The sequence below is a fragment of the Colias croceus genome, chromosome 30, assembly GCF_905220415.1.
Source record: "Colias croceus chromosome 30, ilColCroc2.1".
Lineage (NCBI taxonomy): Eukaryota > Metazoa > Arthropoda > Insecta > Lepidoptera > Pieridae > Colias > Colias croceus.
In genome coordinates, this window is record NC_059566.1 from 4,882,093 (window position 1) to 4,905,234 (window position 23,142).

Here is a 23,142-nt window from a genome sequence, read left to right on the forward strand (position 1 = left end):
TATACTGTGTTAATGAATAAATTAATCTCCTATTTCATACAATTTTTTTAACGTATAGATTTTTTCACGCGAAAAGTACTGATCGGATTTTCAGGAGATTTCCCTGTTACGTAGTTTGTCTACATTATTCTAACTCATAAAAAATGCATTGATTCAGTAGTTAAAATAATAAACTGGCATACATGCAAAATTCCTACCCTGTTTAACTCTGTACTGCGACGGCCTCGCTTCCCCCCATCTCCTCCCAGGGGGGTGGGAAGTAATGTAACACCAATTACGCAATCGCGATCTGTTTGTAGCGATATGCATTTGCAAAGTTAGCTTAGCGACATGTGTGTAGATTTCGTCCGTGGCTTTGTCTGTGTGGTAAAAGGTTTTTTGTAAATGTGTTTCCTTTCGTCAGTTTCGACGAGTTAGCCAAAGGATATTTGTGGGAAATTCCCATGCAAATTAGACCTAAAAAGTAGCGTAGTAGTATGTCACTCTCTAAGTCCATAGTCGCCTAACTTCTAGACATGAAATTCATACCATTTTATAACCAAACTCCTCCGAAACGACTTGACCGATTTTAATAAAATTTCGTGTATTCGGTAGTCAAGTTACTATATTAGCTGAGCTAGTATTTAAATAGATAAGTAAACCAATGGAAGCCATATGAATGGAATTGAACACTTCATAATGTGATAGCCTTACAAAAGTATTATCTGCTGTATTTGTCCGACTGTGCAATAAAAGAGGTTATGTTTGTCATAGTAAGATGGATTTTAGCTTGAGAGATGCTATTCCGTTTATATTTAACTAGCTTATCGCCCGCGGCTTCGCCCGCTTTATCTAAAACCTAATAAATTACATACTAAAACTTTCCTCTTGAATAACTCTATCTATTATAAAAACCGCATCAAAATCCGTTGCGTAGTTTTTAAGATTTAAGCATACAAAGGGACAGAGAAAGCCACTTTGTTTTATAATATACTAGCTTTCTTCCCGCGGCATCGCCCGCGCAGTCAAAGAAAAACCCGCATAGTTCCCGTTCCCGTGGGATTTCCGGGATAAAACCTATCCTATGTCCTTTCTCGGGTATCAAAATATCTCTATACCAAATTTCATGCAAATTGGTTCAGTAGTTAAGGCGTGATTGAGTAACAGACAGACAGACAGACAGAGTTACTTTCGCATTTATAATATTAGTATGGATTGTAGTGATGGCTGCTGTACACGGGTAGAGTTGAGCGGTAGAGTACTAACTATTCTACTTACTATACTAATATAGACACAATTGGATTAGAGTAGAGTATTAAAAATTCTACTAACACTACAAACTGGTAGAGTAGTATGCTAGTTCATTCTACCCGTTTACAGCAGCCTTAAGAGTATTACAATTTACAGTGTTTTGCAATATAAAATGCGGATTTTTGACGCAACATAATAATGTAAAATAAAAAAAAAAATAATAATAATAAAATTCTTTATTGGCATAATTACACTGGTCAAAATAATGAATCCTTTGGCTCCCGAACTAGTTTTAAACTGTGTCTCAGGAGCCAGAGGCTTCTCCCAATATTGATCATTATATTATGTCTATAAACCAAACTAAAAGCTCTAAAATGTAGATTAAATTCAACGTAGGATATTTCTTTGAATGAAATATTGATGAAAAAGTATAAAGAGCTATCAGAAAATTTAATTTTCAATTAAATAAACAACTACCTACGTTACAAAAACCAAGAATTCAATTAATATTTTATAGCTGTGCTAGGATTCAGAATATCTGTGTCATGTGTGTATGAAAGTGTATATCTACGTAAGTTAAACGAAATAAAATCAGTTTTGACTACTTTCGCACTAATGCTATTTGATGCACGTATAAATCAGAAAATGTATCGTAATGAACTTTAAAAAGACACCATGACGTCACTAATTCTTCATAACCATAAACAGGGATCGCTTTAATATAAAAAAAGTAATAATGTATCATAAAATGTGATGATAATGTGACAAAATCAACAAAATGGACTAAAAATATCAAACTGGCGGGGAACAGAAACTTCAGCGGCGAACCGCCGCGTTCGACCGCCTACTACTACGCAGATTTAGAAAAAATCAAACGCCAAAACGGCCAGGTTGAAACTGGCCGTCATGACCGACAATCTGACCGACAAGCTGGCAGAAAGGACCGTCCAGATGACCGACAGGCCGACACAGAACAGCACCCGAACGAGCTGAGCGAATACGTTGAAACAAACGAGATTTTCAATGATGGAGCTGTCAAAGAAATTCCACCGCTTCGAGATAGATGGAACGTTCCAGAAAGAAAGCTGGAAGAGACGTATTCCACAGCGGGAACGTTCCCAATGCCCGAGCCAAAGGAAAAGGAACCTTTGTTAGCAGAACTTGAGGTTGTAGGTCGTGTGCCATTGACGCAATTGGATTCGACTACTGGGGTTAGAAGGAGCAGGAGTTGGTACTTGTGCTGCCCTAATATGGGAGAGGAGGATATATCAAGGGAGTCGTCGTGGAGGTACTCCAGTTTACGGCCTGTGACTGCGCCGCCTATACCTGGACAGAATGGCATTCATGTACGTATAATGGGATAGAATAGGAATGTTAGATTTTATGCGTCAAATTATTTTGAAACTATTGAATAGGCAATCCTTCCTGCACCTGCAATGTTCCTGCATATCAACACAGTTCCATAACTAAATAGCGTATTCTATGACTTTGTTTTCTTAGTTTAACTAGACGGTTTTGTAAAAATATAAGCAAAATAGTATTGTTAAACCGTTTTCATTACCTATTCTCGACGACTAGCGATCAAATGAAAATATTTTTTTTAAATCGGTCCCGTAGTTCCTGAGATTACCGTGTTCAAACAAACAAATAAGTTGCTTAATATTATAACTACATAAATTCGTCATGATAACTCCATTCTTCTAGCTTTCAAATCATGGTAGCCCGCCATATTTTAATGCATCATACAATTAATGCATACCGATTGTTCTGTATTTGGCGCCATAAAGTCTGTCAGATTTCCCAAGATGGCCGATCAAGCACCGCTAGCTTATAATTATTATAAACACGTTTCGATCATCAATAAATATATCATTTTGAAGCTAGCCTTTCTAAACTTGCACTAAATATTAAGCAGAATTTATTAAAGTGAAACTTCTTAGGCGCGTTGAGAGTAAAATTTCAAGGTCTAAAGGTCTAATTCAATAAACAAATGATTGAGTTACAGTTGAAAAAAAAACTTCCTACGTATTATTTCGTGTTTTAAGGCCCCTGTTACACGTAAAGGATTTAATGTGGTCCGGCAATAAATACTCACGTATCATGCTATTTATTGAACGTATGTGATTAATAAATATTTACTACATAAAACTAGCGTACTCATGTTTGTCATCATTTTTAATGATGGTTTTCTAGAAATTCTAGATATATATTATTAACGTCTAACAATAACGTGTAAAAAATAAGGTGTAACAGGTGCCTCTAGTAAAATAAAAACGACGTGTGGTATTCGGGCACTGCCGTGGTAAAGCTATTGCATGCTATGCATATGCCTTCAAGCCACACCTCCGCCCGTCGGAGTGGGGAGCGTGAGGTTTTTTCGTTACGGAATTTCTCGATTCGGTCCCCGCGCTCAAGGCCCGCGATAGAAGCTATGCAATAGCTTAATAAATATTTATTTCGTAAACTACCCTTCACAGCTTGCAACACAAAGCAGCGGCCGCGACGACATAGTCAGTCTGCGCGCGGAACGCGACGCGCTCGCACGTGCGCTTGCGAGCGAGCGTCAACGCGCGGCGACAGCTGCTAGAGCGCATGACGCTAGATTGGCAGAGTTGCATGGGGTTATAGCGGAGTTGGTTAGGAGGAGGGCAGCTGATAAGAAGGCTAAAGCGATACCGGAGGAGGAGGTTTCTGGTAAGTGTGATAGTATTTCGAAGTTTTGTGTAAGATGTAGAAGTTTAACATTAAACCTTTTGTAAAATATCTTACGAAATAGCAAGAAACTCGTTCTTTCTTTCATAGTTTAAATGAACACTTACAAAAAATTTACTACAGAGATAGTAGAGACCGTAGTGAATTAAATGAGTAGTGCTTGCGAGGATATTTATTTGCGATGAATGAAAGAAAGAAAAATGTATTATTCCCTGGTTTATCGTATATGTAAGAGCGTATATATATTTAAGGCAATAACGTAGAAAATATGAATAAAGACAAATCTTGTGGACACTAGCTTCGTGTATGTGATGTGAAGTCCCGTGTCCCCGTGGTGGGGTAAGGGGCAGATGCATTATGCATACATCTGTTTCACTGATCGATTTTCTTTAGGGACAAGTAGGTGATCAGCCTTCTGTGTCCTACCAGACCGAGACATTTTTTTTTCTTCGTCTCCACCGGGAATCGAACCCAGGACCCCTCGGTTCAACGCTCACGCGTCAACCACTGTACCAAGGAGGCGGTCACACTAGCTTCGTACTGAAACATTAATAAAATTACTTGAATTAAGATTTTAATTTTCATAACAATTTTGTTTTCAGATGAATGTGAATCCACAACCCAACCAGCTGGCGAATTAGATAATGATGGAGATCTGTCTAGAACGGAACAGGTGGGATTTTTGTATTCTCTAAGGACTAAAGTTGATAAAGTTATAACCATGAAGTTGTATGCGGGTAGTTTTATGGGTAATATTTTCGAACTATGGTGTGATATTCAGTCGACAACGTGTAGTCGGAGTAGAAGCACGTCTTTGAGCGAAATAAAACACGTTAAACAATATCTTATACTAGTAAACTGTAAAAGTGTAAAGTGCTGTCTTATATTTTTACTAGCTGCTCCGCGCGGTTTCACCCCCGTGGCTGATGTACTCCTGTTGGTCGTAGCGTGATGATATATTATAGCCTATAACCTTCCTCGATAAATGGGCTATCTAACACCGAAATAATTTTCAAATCGGACCAGTAGTTCCCGAGATTAGCGCGTTCAAACAAACAAACTCTTCAGCTTTATAATATTAGTATAGATTTTCAACAAGCAGGATCGTAAAAGAACTTTGAAGTAAAATGGTCGCTTCATGGCAATACCGACATGTCATGGAGTTAGGTGACGATTCTGGTATCTTTGAATCTTGTCAAAAAGTTTCACTTCTGACACGTGTGCTGGGTACACGGCACACGCGCTCTTTTTGTTAAACTGCAGGATCTTATCGAAATCGAACAGTTTAATTGTAACAAAAACGACAATTTTTTTAATATAAGTTTATAATATTTATTTAATACTAGCTTTCCGCCCGCGGCATCGCCCGCGCAGTCAAAGAAAAACCCGCATAGTTCCCGTTCCCGTGGGAAGTAGCCTATGGCCTTTCTCGGGTATCAAAATATCTCTATACCAAATTTCATGCAAATTGGTTCAGTAGTTAAGGCATGATTGAGTAACAGACAGACAGACAGAGTTACTTTCGCACTTATAATATTAGTATGGATGTAATTAATCTGAATTTCAGAACGAAAACTCGTCAATAGTAAGTCCAGCGGAATTACCAACACCACAAGAGCCTAAAGACCTGCCCGAAGATACAACAGACACTAGTACTTATGAAATTAGGTAAATGTTCTTTCACATTATGTTTTGTTAAGTATTTAGAAATTTTAAATGGTGTAAATTTTCATAATATTTTCCACTACACGAACTGTCTGAACTGTCTTAAAAAAAATTAATTCTTCATTTTTATGAAGAACTAGCTGCTCCCCGCGGTTTCATCCGCATGGCTCCGCTCCTGTTGGTCTTAGCGTGATGATATATAGCCTTCCTGGATAAATGGGCTATCTAACACCGAAAGAATTTTTCAAATCGGACCAGTAGTTCCCGAGATTAGCGCGTTCAAACAAACGAACTTTTCAGCTTTATAATATTAGTATAGATTATTATTTATTACAGAATACAACCAACATTAGAAGTATCTCCTCCTCAAGATTCAGAAAACTGTTCAAGCTTGCGTCTCTCTGAGAGAGACTCGGAGATCTGTGTGAGCACAGCAAGGTAGGTTTGAAGCCGGTTTTATTGATTTTTGACGGGTTTTAATGTTGATTTAATTGAAGTGAAATAGACAGATTTTTACAGGTTTAAAAATGAAATTACGTTTTACTAGCTGTGCCCTGCGGTTTTACCTGCAGTGCTCCGCTCCTGTTGGTCTTAGCGTGATGATATATAGCCTATAGCCTTCCTCGATAAATGGGCTATCTAACACTGAAAGAATTTTTCAAATCGGACCAGTAGTTCTCGAGATTAGCGCGTTCAAACAAACAAACTTCAGCTTTATAATATTAGTATAGATTTCACGGGAAATAGATATTATGTTTACATAATATCTATTTCACAATTGTAGGTGGATAGTAGTAATAGTTAGTTTATTGAACGAAAAAATCTATTTGATCAAATTTAAACAAATATAAAAAGAATTATTATTAGTGTATAAAAATAATATTTTTTGAAGTGAAACTTCTTTATCGGGGTTGGAAAAAAATTTAGTGTAACGTTTTTTCGTTACGCGTGACATTTTTCCGTTATGCGCCATGTTTTTCTTATCCCTACCACGTGTGATTCGACGTATTTCTGTAAAGTTGCATATAGTAAATTATTTTTTGAAAAATAAGGTCATAACGTTGTTTCACTTCTTACATGTGTACACTAGTACACGCACACATTTTTTATTTTATATGTTTCAGATGTTGTCAATACACACGAGCGGCTCACGGATCAACGAATAGCTGTCAACGGGAGAGAGGCTCACCAGCTTTGTTACCGCCGTCACCAGGTAATGTATAAATAGACAGACAAACAAATAAAATTTTAAATGTATATTCTATAATAAAAAAGAGCGTGTGTGCCGAGCACACGTATCAGAAGTGAAACTTCTTTGGCAAGATTCAAAGGTACCAAAATCGTCGCCTTACTCTATGACGTGATAGTATTGCCATGACGCGACCTTGAAATTTTACTCTCAACGCACCTAAAGAAGTTTCTCTTCACTTTTTTTATGCATAAAAATGTGTATTATGTATTTATTTATGTCAGCGAAATTAATTGTTTTTCGATTTTTGTCATAAAAATATTGTTCTAGGTCGTTGCGAGTCGAGACAGGCAAAAATAGCGTCTAGAGTTAAACTCAAGAAAACAGAAGACGCTGAAACTAATCATCTTTCTAATGAAGAGGTAAGAAATAGAAAACAAATTTAATAATAATTTATTTACTTAAAACATAGAAATCCATGCAAATTCCAATTTAAGTATATGTTCAGTAGCTTACCGCCCGCGGCTTCGCCCGCTTTCTCTAAAACGATTTGAGATTTAAACTATCCTATCTCTTAAGTTGGATCGAACTGCACATGGTGTTAATTATAATCGGTTAAGTGGTTTAGGAGTCCATTGAGGACAAACATTGTGACACGAGATTTATATATATTAAGATTTAGGATTAAACTCATAAATAATACGATTATTTAATATATTTATTTATATTCTAGTGGTGTGTAGAAGCAGCAGAAAGGTTGGCTTTGGATGTGTGCGCTCAAGCTGATTTGCGAGAAGCGTTAGTGGCCGCTAACCATGAGGGTATGTTTATTTTCCTACAAAACCATCGAATTTTTTTTATACGGCGGTATTAAAAGGTTTTTTTAACATATTCTGAGATATATTATGTGAGATTTGATAACCACAGAGCCTACGTATCATTTTTTCTGTCGCAGTCGGTTAAAATTCTTTCAATATACCACATTATTCTGAAAAACGTAACAAATTCGATTGCTCTGGCGGGATCTTGGGTGGCCGAGATGTCAAGCGTCGCTCCGGTAAGGCGGAAGACGCGGGTTCGAATCCCGCTGAGTGATCGAATTTCATTCTTAAAAAAAGTTATCATTCCTAAATCACTTATTGAAGTGAAACTTCTTTATCGGGGTTGGAAAAAAATTAAGTGTAACATTTTTTCGTTACGCGTGACATTTTTCCGTTACACGCCATCTTTTTCTTATCCCTACCACGCGTGATTCGACGTATTTCTGTGAAGTTGCATACAGTAAATTAATTTTTGAAAAAATAAGGTCATAAAGAAGTTTCACTTCTTACGTGTGTACACTAGTACACGCACACATTTTTTTTTAATTATCATTCCTAAATCACTTATCTATATATATATAAAACTCAAAGGTGACTGATATAGCACAGCCGTCAACGTAGACGTCGCCTAAGAAAGGATTTTAGAAAAATTCATCCCCTAAAGGGGTAAAATATGGGATGAAAACTTATATCATAAAAATTTATCTTTTCCACGCAAGCGAAGCTGCGGGCAACAGCTAGTTTTATCATAAAAAGCTTTATTTTTCTGACAGAAGAATCGATAACAGCGGAACTATGGAAGGCCCGTTGCATTCGTCTCGCGGCCGAGTGTCGCGTGTTGGACGCCGCTCTGCACAGAGCTGTCGACACACAGCATCGGTGAGTTTAAAAAACTTAAAAAAAAAAATATACAGCGTGTAATCGTTAAGTGTGCGCAGGCGATTATTCCGTAACTATTGCAGTACAAAAACTTTAAACAGATATCGAAAGTACTTTATGTTATGAGAAAAATGACACATAACTTTTTAAAAATAAAACGGGATATATCCTAAAATTTTACATTAAACACTCCCCAATTTTTTTTACTTTTCACACACGGCACGATCTGATCCCATACTAAGCTTTCGTTTGTTATGGAAACCAGATGGCTGATAAACATACATAATTATATAATATTAAATAAATACTTATATAGATAATTAACACCCGAAACAGATCAAACATCTATGTTCATCACACAAATATTTGCCCCGGGTGGGAATCGAACCCACGACCTCTGGCTTGGAAGGCAGGGCCACTACCAACTAAGTCAACCGGCCAGTCAAAAAGTTACCAATTATGATTCTTTCTACTACCCTATTTTGCGTGCGTTCGTACGAATCGTGCCATGGTGCTCAGACGTTGTTTATTCGACGTTTGACCCAACTACCCTCACTTTGCTTATAGTCGTTGACTTACTGCGATTTGTTATCAACTACCTACATCAATTAGGTAGCTGTGATCGCAGTACATTCTTATTATCAAACTAATATTTAATTCGGCCTCGCGTGTAATTTCTTATAATATAATTGTTTCAGGCTATCCTGCGCTTGTGCAATGCACGAGTCGTCGTCGGTAGTGCTCTGTAGTGCGCTCAGAGCTGCCGACAGAGCGCTAGAGACGTATGACGTGTTACTGGCGCTAGCTGAGACGCAACACGAGCCGACCAGTGCGGAGGTATGTGCGGACAGACAGACAGACAGATGTAGTGCTCTGTAGTGCGCTCAGAGCTGCCGACAGAGCGCTAGAGACGTATGACGTGTTACTGGCGCTAGCTGAGACGCAACACGAGCCGACCAGTGCGGAGGTATGTGCGGACAGACAGACAGACAGATGTAGTGCTCTGTAGTGCGCTCAGAGCTGCCGACAGAGCGCTAGAGACGTATGACGTGTTACTGGCGCTAGCTGAGACGCAACACGAGCCGACCAGTGCGGAGGTATGTGCGGACAGACAGACAGACAGATGTAGTGCTCTGTAGTGCGCTCAGAGCTGCCGACAGAGCGCTAGAGACGTATGACGTGTTACTGGCGCTAGCTGAGACGCAACACGAGCCGACCAGTGCGGAGGTATGTGCGGACAGACAGACAGACAGATGTAGTGCTCTGTAGTGCGCTCAGAGCTGCCGACAGAGCGCTAGAGACGTATGACGTGTTACTGGCGCTAGCTGAGACGCAACACGAGCCGACCAGTGCGGAGGTATGTGCGGACAGACAGACAGACAGATGTAGTGCTCTGTAGTGCGCTCAGAGCTGCCGACAGAGCGCTAGAGACGTATGACGTGTTACTGGCGCTAGCTGAGACGCAACACGAGCCGACCAGTGCGGAGGTATGTGCGGACAGACAGACAGACAGATGTAGTGCTCTGTAGTGCGCTCAGAGCTGCCGACAGAGCGCTAGAGACGTATGACGTGTTACTGGCGCTAGCTGAGACGCAACACGAGCCGACCAGTGCGGAGGTATGTGCGGACAGACAGACAGACAGATGTAGTGCTCTGTAGTGCGCTCAGAGCTGCCGACAGAGCGCTAGAGACGTATGACGTGTTACTGGCGCTAGCTGAGACGCAACACGAGCCGACCAGTGCGGAGGTATGTGCGGACAGACAGACAGACAGATGTAGTGCTCTGTAGTGCGCTCAGAGCTGCCGACAGAGCGCTAGAGACGTATGACGTGTTACTGGCGCTAGCTGAGACGCAACACGAGCCGACCAGTGCGGAGGTATGTGCGGACAGACAGACAGACAGATGTAGTGCTCTGTAGTGCGCTCAGAGCTGCCGACAGAGCGCTAGAGACGTATGACGTGTTACTGGCGCTAGCTGAGACGCAACACGAGCCGACCAGTGCGGAGGTATGTGCGGACAGACAGACAGACAGATGTAGTGCTCTGTAGTGCGCTCAGAGCTGCCGACAGAGCGCTAGAGACGTATGACGTGTTACTGGCGCTAGCTGAGACGCAACACGAGCCGACCAGTGCGGAGGTATGTGCGGACAGACAGACAGACAGATGTAGTGCTCTGTAGTGCGCTCAGAGCTGCCGACAGAGCGCTAGAGACGTATGACGTGTTACTGGCGCTAGCTGAGACGCAACACGAGCCGACCAGTGCGGAGGTATGTGCGGACAGACAGACAGACAGATGTAGTGCTCTGTAGTGCGCTCAGAGCTGCCGACAGAGCGCTAGAGACGTATGACGTGTTACTGGCGCTAGCTGAGACGCAACACGAGCCGACCAGTGCGGAGGTATGTGCGGACAGACAGACAGACAGATGTAGTGCTCTGTAGTGCGCTCAGAGCTGCCGACAGAGCGCTAGAGACGTATGACGTGTTACTGGCGCTAGCTGAGACGCAACACGAGCCGACCAGTGCGGAGGTATGTGCGGACAGACAGACAGACAGATGTAGTGCTCTGTAGTGCGCTCAGAGCTGCCGACAGAGCGCTAGAGACGTATGACGTGTTACTGGCGCTAGCTGAGACGCAACACGAGCCGACCAGTGCGGAGGTATGTGCGGACAGACAGACAGACAGATGTAGTGCTCTGTAGTGCGCTCAGAGCTGCCGACAGAGCGCTAGAGACGTATGACGTGTTACTGGCGCTAGCTGAGACGCAACACGAGCCGACCAGTGCGGAGGTATGTGCGGACAGACAGACAGACAGATGTAGTGCTCTGTAGTGCGCTCAGAGCTGCCGACAGAGCGCTAGAGACGTATGACGTGTTACTGGCGCTAGCTGAGACGCAACACGAGCCGACCAGTGCGGAGGTATGTGCGGACAGACAGACAGACAGATGTAGTGCTCTGTAGTGCGCTCAGAGCTGCCGACAGAGCGCTAGAGACGTATGACGTGTTACTGGCGCTAGCTGAGACGCAACACGAGCCGACCAGTGCGGAGGTATGTGCGGACAGACAGACAGACAGATGTAGTGCTCTGTAGTGCGCTCAGAGCTGCCGACAGAGCGCTAGAGACGTATGACGTGTTACTGGCGCTAGCTGAGACGCAACACGAGCCGACCAGTGCGGAGGTATGTGCGGACAGACAGACAGACAGATGTAGTGCTCTGTAGTGCGCTCAGAGCTGCCGACAGAGCGCTAGAGACGTATGACGTGTTACTGGCGCTAGCTGAGACGCAACACGAGCCGACCAGTGCGGAGGTATGTGCGGACAGACAGACAGACAGATGTAGTGCTCTGTAGTGCGCTCAGAGCTGCCGACAGAGCGCTAGAGACGTATGACGTGTTACTGGCGCTAGCTGAGACGCAACACGAGCCGACCAGTGCGGAGGTATGTGCGGACAGACAGACAGACAGATGTAGTGCTCTGTAGTGCGCTCAGAGCTGCCGACAGAGCGCTAGAGACGTATGACGTGTTACTGGCGCTAGCTGAGACGCAACACGAGCCGACCAGTGCGGAGGTATGTGCGGACAGACAGACAGACAGATGTAGTGCTCTGTAGTGCGCTCAGAGCTGCCGACAGAGCGCTAGAGACGTATGACGTGTTACTGGCGCTAGCTGAGACGCAACACGAGCCGACCAGTGCGGAGGTATGTGCGGACAGACAGACAGACAGATGTAGTGCTCTGTAGTGCGCTCAGAGCTGCCGACAGAGCGCTAGAGACGTATGACGTGTTACTGGCGCTAGCTGAGACGCAACACGAGCCGACCAGTGCGGAGGTATGTGCGGACAGACAGACAGACAGATGTAGTGCTCTGTAGTGCGCTCAGAGCTGCCGACAGAGCGCTAGAGACGTATGACGTGTTACTGGCGCTAGCTGAGACGCAACACGAGCCGACCAGTGCGGAGGTATGTGCGGACAGACAGACAGACAGATGTAGTGCTCTGTAGTGCGCTCAGAGCTGCCGACAGAGCGCTAGAGACGTATGACGTGTTACTGGCGCTAGCTGAGACGCAACACGAGCCGACCAGTGCGGAGGTATGTGCGGACAGACAGACAGACAGATGTAGTGCTCTGTAGTGCGCTCAGAGCTGCCGACAGAGCGCTAGAGACGTATGACGTGTTACTGGCGCTAGCTGAGACGCAACACGAGCCGACCAGTGCGGAGGTATGTGCGGACAGACAGACAGACAGATGTAGTGCTCTGTAGTGCGCTCAGAGCTGCCGACAGAGCGCTAGAGACGTATGACGTGTTACTGGCGCTAGCTGAGACGCAACACGAGCCGACCAGTGCGGAGGTATGTGCGGACAGACAGACAGACAGATGTAGTGCTCTGTAGTGCGCTCAGAGCTGCCGACAGAGCGCTAGAGACGTATGACGTGTTACTGGCGCTAGCTGAGACGCAACACGAGCCGACCAGTGCGGAGGTATGTGCGGACAGACGGACAGACAGATGTAGTGCTCTGTAGTGCGCTCAGAGCTGCCGACAGAGCGCTAGAGACGTATGACGTGTTACTGGCGCTAGCTGAGACGCAACACGAGCCGACCAGTGCGGAGGTATGTGCGGACAGACGGACATATTATAGTTTTTTAACACGCTGATAAGTTAAGTGACAATCTTCCTACAAAATTCTTTAATAATTTAGTAAAATTAATCACACCACTACCCATATCCCAATAGGTTATTAGTTATATTAACTCCAAGAACTTTTCTGGGAACATTAGTTTTATGATTATTTTAATTTTTGTTTGTTTCATCTAATATCTAATATCTAATTCTAATATTTCTAATATATATTATAAAGGCGAAAGTTTGTAAGTATGGATGTATGGATGTTTGTTACTCTTTCACGTAAAAACTACTGAACCGATTATAATGAAATTTAGCACACATATAGAGGGTAACTTGGATTAACACATAGGATAGTTTTTATCCCGGAAATCCCACGGGAACGAGAACTATGCGGGTTTTCCTTTGCAAACGCGGGCGAAGCCGCGGGCGGAAATCAAGTATATCATAAACACGACATTTAACACCCGACACTTCAAATACGACACTCGATCCAGACACTAAATACGACACTCCATCCAGACACTATAAATTCGACACTCAAACACGACACTCAAACACGACACTCAAACACGACACTTCACACATGACACTTCACACACGACACTTCACACACGACACTCAAACACGACACTTCACACTCGACACTTCACACACGACACTTCACACACGACACTTCACATACGACACTTCACATACGACACTTACCACACGACACTCAAACACGACACTTCACACACGACACTCAAACACGACACTTCACATACGACACTCAAACACGACACTTCACACACGACACTTCACACACGACACCCAAACACGACACTTCACACACGACACTTCACACACGACACTTCACACACGACACTCAAACACGACACTTCACGCACGACACTTCACACACGACACTCAAACACGACACTATAAATACGACACCAAAACACGACACTTCACACACGAAACTTCACACACGACACTTCACATACGACACTCAAACACGACACTATAAATACGACACCAAAACACGACACTTCACACACGAAACTTCACACACGACACTTCACACACGACACTCAAACACGACACTATAAATACGACACCAAAACACGACACTTCACACACGAAACTTCACACACGACACTTCACATACGACACTCAAACACGACACTATAAATACGACACCAAAACACGACACTTCACACACGAAACTTCACACACGACACTTCACACACGACACTAGTAATCTTTCAATCCAATAATTCAATCCAGTAATATTTTTGTTTTTGTTTCCCTTCCTATTCCTATATAATTAATAAATTTGTCTTTTCTTTTCCATTTAATAAATCTGTATAATTTAGAATTTTTTTATGATTTTTTAAAGTGAAACTTCTTTAGGCGCGTTGAAAATAAAAGTTCAATGTCGCGTCATGGCAATACCGTCACGTCATGGAGTGACGACGATTCTGGTACCTATGAATATTGCCAAAGAAGTTTCACATCTGACACGCGTACTCAGCACACACGCGTTACTTTCATTTTTACCATATAATATTTGTTATTAATTTTACATTATAATATTTGTTGACTTCAAAAACAGGAGGTTCTCAATTCAGCCAAATAAAAAAAAAACTTTTTCTTGTACAAATGTCCCAAAATAACTAAAAAATGTTTTCTATATATCTCTTACAGCGGCAAGCAGCTGAAGACGTGGCTACAAGACTCCTTCGTCGTTTGGAGAGTGGCCCCACGTGGGGACAACCGCTCTTGTCCCCGGGGCCATGGCATGATCACCATCAGTGAGTATCTATAAATGGTTGGCTTTGTTGGTAGTGGCCCTGCCTTCCAAGCCACTGGTCGTGGGTTCGATTCCTACCCGGGGCAAATATTTGTGTGATGAACATAGATCTTTGCTCTGTGTCTGGGTGTTGATTATCTATCTTAATATAAATAAATAAATATATATATATATATAAATCTCGTGTTACAATGTTTGTCCTCAATGGACTCCTAAACCACTTAACCGATTATAATAAAATTCGCACACCATGTGCAGTTAGATCCAACTTGAGTTATACGGTATAGTTTAAATCTCAAATCGTTTTAAAGAAAGCGGGCGAAGCCGCGGGCGGTAAGCTAGTATATGTATATATTTAAAATTATATATGTATGTTTATCAGCCATCTGGTTTCCATAACACAAGCGAGAGCTTAGTATAGGATCAGGTCGTGTCGTGTGTGAAAATTTAAGAAAATTTTTAGTGCTAAAAAGCATTTGAATGCCATTAAACCAAAAATATCAAATTGTCAAACTATTTTCGACATTGTTTTCATTGAAATAAAATTAAAAATCAAATAATACAATACACATACAATCAGTTATCAAAGTTTACAATAATTGGTAGAGATTTTTCAGAAAACAAAGGGCGACCTCCCGCATTGTTCATTGGGTGCGGTCTCTTGAATTGCCGATTATATCGGTATCGTTACATCCTTAATTTTAATGAAAAAAAATGTCGATAATAGTTTGATTTTAATGAAAACAATGTTGATATTATTCGATATTATATTATTTTTTTTAATTTTGATATCTGCGCTGGGCCTTATTATGAAACTTGTCCCTAGGAGCAACCCGTCCGAAGGCCCTGGGGCTCCCTGGGGCCCGGAGGCCGAAGCCCGACTGCGGTCGCACGCGGCGTCTCTCAAGCGGGACACGGTCGCGCTGCGGGCGCTCCGCCCCGCGCCTACCATGTACTCGCCGCACGGTGAGACGTGCATACATACATACAGACATACATACATACATACATTCTATATATACATTCTCTGATGTATGTGTGTATGATGTATGTATGTTTTTTTTCCCCTTTATAATAAAAAAACATACATACATACATACATACATACAGGGTGTCCCACTGTTGGTATACTTTACATTGGTATATTTAACAGCTCAAAGGAGCTTATAGTTTTGCATACGCTGAGTACGTAAAAAATACTTATAAATTCCAGACGCATTTTTTTTTCAAATAGATGAATTCTTAAAACTCTATGTGTACATGATGTACATAACAAACAGCCCGCTTCGTGATCAGTTGCAAAACTACAAGTTCCTTCGCGCTTAGTATACCAATAGTGGGACACCCTGTATACAAACATACATACATCGTAGTACAAGCCTTATATAGCCTAAAATTAGTTGCTCTTCACCATCGGCTTGGCCACATATATACAAATTAAAAATACATCCAGTAGGGAAACTTCATACAAACATTCAAAATGTCTCACGCACACAAGCAAACGTGTTTACGAGAATCGTAAGGCCGCCTTTCCATCTGCAAGAAAACTTCCGAAGAAAGACTTGCAAGTTGCTATCATACAGACTGTCATAAATTTCTTGCGGAAGTTTTCTTGCAGATGGAAACACGGCCTAATTCTGCTAAATATTCCTTATTACCTTGATACAGCTAAATTTAAACTACTGCAAATTCAATGTTTCTCCTATTTTCATATCATATATAATAGTAGCTTTCCGCCCTTGCTTCGCTCGCGTTTCTGTGAGATTTCCGGGTGCTAAATTTCATTGTAATCTATACAGTAATATTTAAGTGAAAGAGTTACAAACAAACATACATACACATAACATCCATCCTCACAAACTTTCGCATTTATAATATTAGTAGGTTAGAATTTTTATAGCAAGATTTTTATACATTTTTGTACCATGCTTTTAGCAAATAAATATTTTTTTTTTTTTATTTTAAGATATTAAATAATGAATATTTTTCCATAGATTTGGATGAAAGTGAAGATTGCAAGTCAGTAGATGGTGTCACAGATATGGAAACAGCTGTCATGATGCAGGTAAGTTTGTGTGTTTGTCCCTGCGTCACGTGGAAACTGCTGAACCGATGTGGATGGGATTTTTGAAAGTATGAAGTTAATCATGTTTTATTTGGTCAATGATGATAACGTAAATCTTCTGAATGTCATACAACATTTGTTAAAGTCGGTAAATATTTACCTATTTCAAAACTACCCGCAAATTGGAACTAACAAAGAAGATATCAAAATCGGTGCAGCCATTTCGTATTTTACCCTGAACTAACTAGATAAATATACAGATTTTTATTAAAAATGCGGGTAGAAATATAATTTAAATGAAATCTCTTACAGGAAGTGCTTTTGGCGAGAGAGAACAGAGTTGTGGAGAGAGCTGCGTCCATTTTGCACAAACAGACATCACATAAGGTTCCATTTTATATAATTATCCAGCATTATATGTGGGTACTAGCTTTTGCACGCGGCTTCGTTTGCGTTAATTAATTTATTTATTGAAGTGAAACGTCTTTATCGGGGTTGGAAAAAAATTTAGTGTAACACTTTTTCGTTACGCGTGACATTTTTCCGTTACGCGCCATCTTTTTCTTATTCCTACCACGCGTGATTCGACGTATTTCTGTAAAGTTGCATATAGTAAATTATTTTTTGAAAAATAAGGTCATAAAGAAGTTTCACTTCTTACGTGTAACTTCACAGCTTACAGATTTATTGACTTAATCCAATTATATCTATTCTTAACAAGTTCAGTTAAGAAGTATTATTATAAACTAGCTGCGCTCCGCGGTTTTACCCGCATTACTCTACTCCTGTTGGTCTTAGCGTGATGATATATAGCCTATAGCCTCCCTCGATAAATGGGCTATCTAACACCGAAAGAATTTTTCAAAACGGACCAGTAGTTCCCGAGATTAGCGCATTCATACAAACTCTTCAGCTTTATAATATTAGTATAATTAAATTTATCTTTCTTTACAGAATGAAACATCGAGAAGCAAAAGAAGGAGTGAAAGGAAACATTGGTTGGACACGCAGGCCTCAGAGACAGACTTATAAAATACTAGCTTTCCGCCCGCGGCTTCGCCCGCGTTTTCAAAGAAAAACCCGCATAGTTCCCGTTCCCGTGGGATTTCCGGGATAAAACCTATCCTATGTTATAATCCAAGTTACACTCTATATGTGTGCTAGATTTCATTGTTATCGGTTCAGTAGTATTTGCGTGAAAAAGCAACAAACATACATACACATACATCCATCCTATACACACATCCTCACAAACTTTCGCATTTATAATATTAGTCGGATCTTCAAACTAGCGACCCGCACGTGGCTTCGCCCACTTTGTCTAAAACCTAATAAATTATTAAAACCTTCCTCTTGAATCACTCTATCTATTAAAAAAACCGCATCAAAATCCGTTGCGTAGTTTTAAATATTTAAGCATACAAAGGGACATAGGGACAGAGAAAGCGACTTTGTTTTATACTGTGTAGTGATAATTTCAATAAAACGAATAAAATGTCTCTAATTTATGATAATTTTTAACTAATCGAGTAGTTTTTGAGTTATTAACAAACAAACACACCTTTCTTTTCTATAATATTAGTATACTAGCTTCGTCTGGTTTAAATAAATACCAATATTATGTACTCAAAAGAAAATGCGATAAAAACATGGAGGCCTTGTTTTTTTTAATAATATAAAATTTAATTTAATTCTAAAACTAGCCTTCCGCCCCGGCTTCGCCCGTGTTACATGTTTACGTTTTCTCTCCATAAGAACCATCTTCGTACTTCAAGGAGGATAAAAAAAGAATTAACGAAATCGGTTCAGCCGTTCTCGAGTTATGCGATTAACACATTTGGATTTGAACAACGAAAACGGCTAAATTTTAATTGAGTAATCAATTCTCTTATAAAAATATTGTTATACTTACCTGTTGTAAACTAACAAAATAAACGCAAATCAATAATTACTTGAAGCTCTTTATTTCTACGCAATAATAATAATAAAAAAATTAACGACATATTTGCATTTATATTTTATTCCTAAAATGTATTATTTTATAAAAATTATCACGTTAGAGTGAAAACACAAAACATCACATACAATAAAGTACAATAAACAGTACATATGTATATGATTTTTAATTTAATAATTAGAAACTATACAATTCTGATTATATTTTAGTCATTTAGTAGTTTAATAAAGTAATTCACGAATCGAGAAACAACGTTAAATGAAGTGAATAAAACTTTGAACAAGAAAAAAGGATAACACACCGTTAAATTAGACTTTATTAAAAAATAACGTAGTTCGAGCAACTGCATAAATTTAGTAATTAAAAAATACTTTAAAAATCGTCACAAACGATGATAGTGTCAAATAACTTTTTAATAAATAATCTCTAAAATATAAAGAACGTTAAAAGATTTAAATATTATAATTAAAACACGTTGAACATTAAAGTAGCCATCTTAGAGTATTTTTCCAAAAACTTCTTAAAATGCCAAATTAAAAAAAATGCGACTCTATCTCACTCTAACACATCATCGGCATAACGCGTGTGAGTGAGACGGCAAGCTTTGTATGTGAATATAGATTAAAAATAAATCTCGAAAATTAAATCTCAGAATATATTTTTATTATAATAAGTATTGCTAAATGTGGAGTGAATGTTGTGTGCGAGAAATAATAACAATTAGCAGAATAGACATTAACAAATAACAAATAGTCATGATACAGTTTAGAATTAAAATGAATCTCTCGAGTTGACGCTTCAGATAAACTATGTATGTATAAGGATTGTCGTTCAATAAAATTTCTTCTTGTTAGTTCACAAACCCTTCTATCCACAAATAATGATTTTATAGGTAAAAAGATGCAGATAGATTACCAGCACAATATAAAATATACACTCTTTTAGCGGCAAACTCGAACACACGAGGACGTCAAACCAAGATGGCATGATTCAACTATCGCGAGCAAAAAGAAGTCACCTGGGGTCGTATTATGACCTCTTGTTCCCAGTCAGTTTACGCCGTGAATTGACAGGCAAATTTGTATAATACCATAATTAACCATGGCTGGTTATTGTGTAATATGAATTTGGCAGTCAGTTCAATTCACGGCGTAATCTGTCCGGAAATATGAGGTACGGCACCTGCACCTTTTGCGCTAAAAAATCAATACCTTTTTATTTAATATTATTGTTTAGAACTGTTTTGTCAAATGAAATGTCTGTTTCTGATGTTTTAAAATATTGCAGCAATGATGCAGTTGATAATGTGCTGATAAATGAAAAAATATAACAGTAACACGCCAGTTAACGTACAATTTGTACTTTAAAATCAATACATAAAAGAGAGTCACATCGCGCGATGAATCTAATACGTAATAACATCTGCAATAATACATAATATAATAGGAAATAGGTGATTTGTGTGACTGAGACACAGGTAGAGGTAAATAGCACCTAGCAATAAATAATTTGAAAAATACAAATAGATAAAAACCCTTGCAGAGTCAATTATTAAGTTAACCGTTATAATTATCGTTTCAAATTAGTTTATTTATTCAAAATATACCAATTATTGAAGTGAAACTTCTTTATCGGGGTTGGAAAAAAATTTAGTGTAACATTTTTTCGTTACGCGTGACATTTTTCCGTTACGTGCCATCTTTTTCTTATCCCTACCACGTGTGATGCGACGTATTTCTGTAAAGTTGCATATAGTATATTATTTTTTGAAAAATAAGGTCATAAAGAAGTTTCACTTCTTACGTGTGTACACTATGACACATTTTTTGTCTATATAAACTATCGATTGCTATCAAAATCTCAAAATTTTTTTCTACTTAATCTCTTAATATAATACTAATCCATTGATGGTTTACAAATTAATATATTTTAATTACAAACAAATAAACAATACTTATAAATTATAATTACTAAACCGCTGTAATAAACTTAAAAACAAGTCGACATTACACTTGATTGAAATAAGAACATTTTCAACATAATTACTTCAAAATGATAAAAACTTAGATATAAATGTGCTAAAAGCGACAAAAAATCGAAGCTTACTTGACTTTCATTTAATAATCTGTGAATTGTTAGCGAATTTTACTAAAAATCATACAATATTGTCTTTACCTCTACACTGTACGGAGAAATGTTATCTTGTCAATGAACATTGAACATTAATTCAATCGCTTTACAAAAGTGCTAAACATGTGTAAGTCTTCCTATGGGGTCCATAATACACATTGTAATTATTTTTCGTTTAAAACATTGTGTGTTTCGAGCCATTGTGCAATGAAAAAAAAAGTAGTTTGACGTTAAGGTGACATGGCGGGAAAATTTTTTAATTATTTTGGGTTCCTCTTTTTGTAGCAATAAATTGCGTTTGTAATATTTGTGGTAATATTGATGAAATATGGGTATTAAACCTTAATATGTAACGGCCTTACTAATAAAAAGTTAAACAATGGATAAATTTCTACCATTTTCTACCATAGCTGTGTCCTGCTCCTGCTCACATGAAACGTCAATCATAAAAACAAGACAGGTTATTGCAAAAACTAATCCATTGCATAGCGAATGGGTAACATTTTATTAGTAAGACCGTAAATATTTTTGTTTAAATTCATATCCATATATTGAATTTTATGTAATGTTTTCTGTCAGTTTTATATTTTTCAATGTTCATAATAAAATTTATATTTGGCGTGTTTTTGTTTGAATTTTAATATTGTAAAAAAATATGAATTGTTTTAAATGTAAATGTTCTGTTTTGTTAATTTTTAAACGAGGTTAAATGCTTTTTACATATAAGCAAATTGTATTTTATATATTATGTATAATTATTATGAGAAATCGGAATATGAATTGTATTAATCTAATTTGGTATGGACCCTATTTGTGTGTATGTCGATGTAGTTATCGTGAAGATCGCGACGGTGCTAGTGTAGGTAGCTATTCAATATAATATTATAACATTTACTGTGTTTTATTTGACGAACCTATTCCTTCTTTATTCATCCAAATATCTCAAAGCTTTTACAAGTGATAATTAATAAGCATTTTAAAAAAATTATTGCTGTTTGATTGTCAAGGACTAAACTGCTTTTATTAGGTACTAAAGAAAGGTACAGTTAGGAAATTAAAGCATCTCATCTTAATTTAAAAGTATTGAGAGTAAAGTACCTACACCCACACGAGGCGTACAATATAAAAACTATATACAACTAGCTTACCGCCCGTGGCTTCGCCCGCTTTGTCTAAAACCTAATAAATTATTAAAACCTTCCTCTTGAATCACTCTATCTATTAAAAAAACCGCATCAAAATCCGTTGCGTAGTTTTAAAGATTGGTATACATACAAAGGTACAAAGGTTACAGAGAAAGCGACTTTGTTTTATACCATGTAGTGATACACAGGCTACTGCAGAAATGCTCGTTTATTACACAAACCTTTTCTATTTTGACATAATATAATAATTACCAAAACTTATAGTTATTGGTGATAATGGATAGACATTTTTTTTTTTAAACTACAACCGATGAATATGTAAGGAAATTAATTAGGTTAACTTTTATTATAGTCATAGAAAGAAACGAGAAAGTTTTGATGAATTTATTGATTGTCTGGTACATAAGCTACAGTACTGCCAAGTACCTATAATAGAAATGGGCTATCTAACAAAAAAAGAATTTTCAAATCGGACCAGCGGTTCCTGAGATAAACGCGTTCAAATAAACTCTTCAGCTTTATAATATTTTAAGCGAGTGTTATACATTTAGAAATAAAAGATTTTAATGGATTTTAAAAGCGATTTATTCGTTTCCATTCCTTCCTCGATAAGTAGGAAGTTAGGAACAATAAAATAATTTTTCAAATCGGAGCCATTAGTTCCCGACATTAGCAGACAAACAAACTCTTCAGCTTTATAGTATTAGTACTTATAGATTAATAGGATTTACTTAGTGGGAGTTAAAATAATAAATCGAGTTTTTAAAACAGTCTTTATTTGTATTCGAGACTCTATACATTATACATATTATAATATTTTACATAGGTACATAATATAATTTCTACTATATTTTACACAGATAGTCAGCTTATATACCTATGTAAAAAGGAGTAGATTGGATAATTGTTACGAAGTAGCAATTTCATCATCATC

General features: G+C 38.9%; 1 protein-coding gene across 1 annotated transcript; it reads left to right on the plus strand.

The window, feature by feature from the left end:
* Positions 1-1,967: 1,967 nt before the first annotated feature.
* LOC123704651 lies at positions 1,968-18,121 on the plus strand (the record flags this gene model as incomplete). The annotated part of the gene is made up of 15 exons (XM_045653059.1): positions 1,968-2,576; positions 3,708-3,924; positions 4,545-4,615; positions 5,510-5,610; positions 5,944-6,045; positions 6,732-6,820; positions 7,127-7,218; positions 7,530-7,617; positions 8,391-8,496; positions 9,195-9,333; positions 14,806-14,912; positions 15,738-15,877; positions 16,906-16,976; positions 17,289-17,363; positions 17,931-18,121. Coding segments are annotated over 15 exons (2,085 nt in total), but the record flags the coding sequence as incomplete, so codon positions are not given.
* Positions 18,122-23,142: the final 5,021 nt, after the last annotated feature.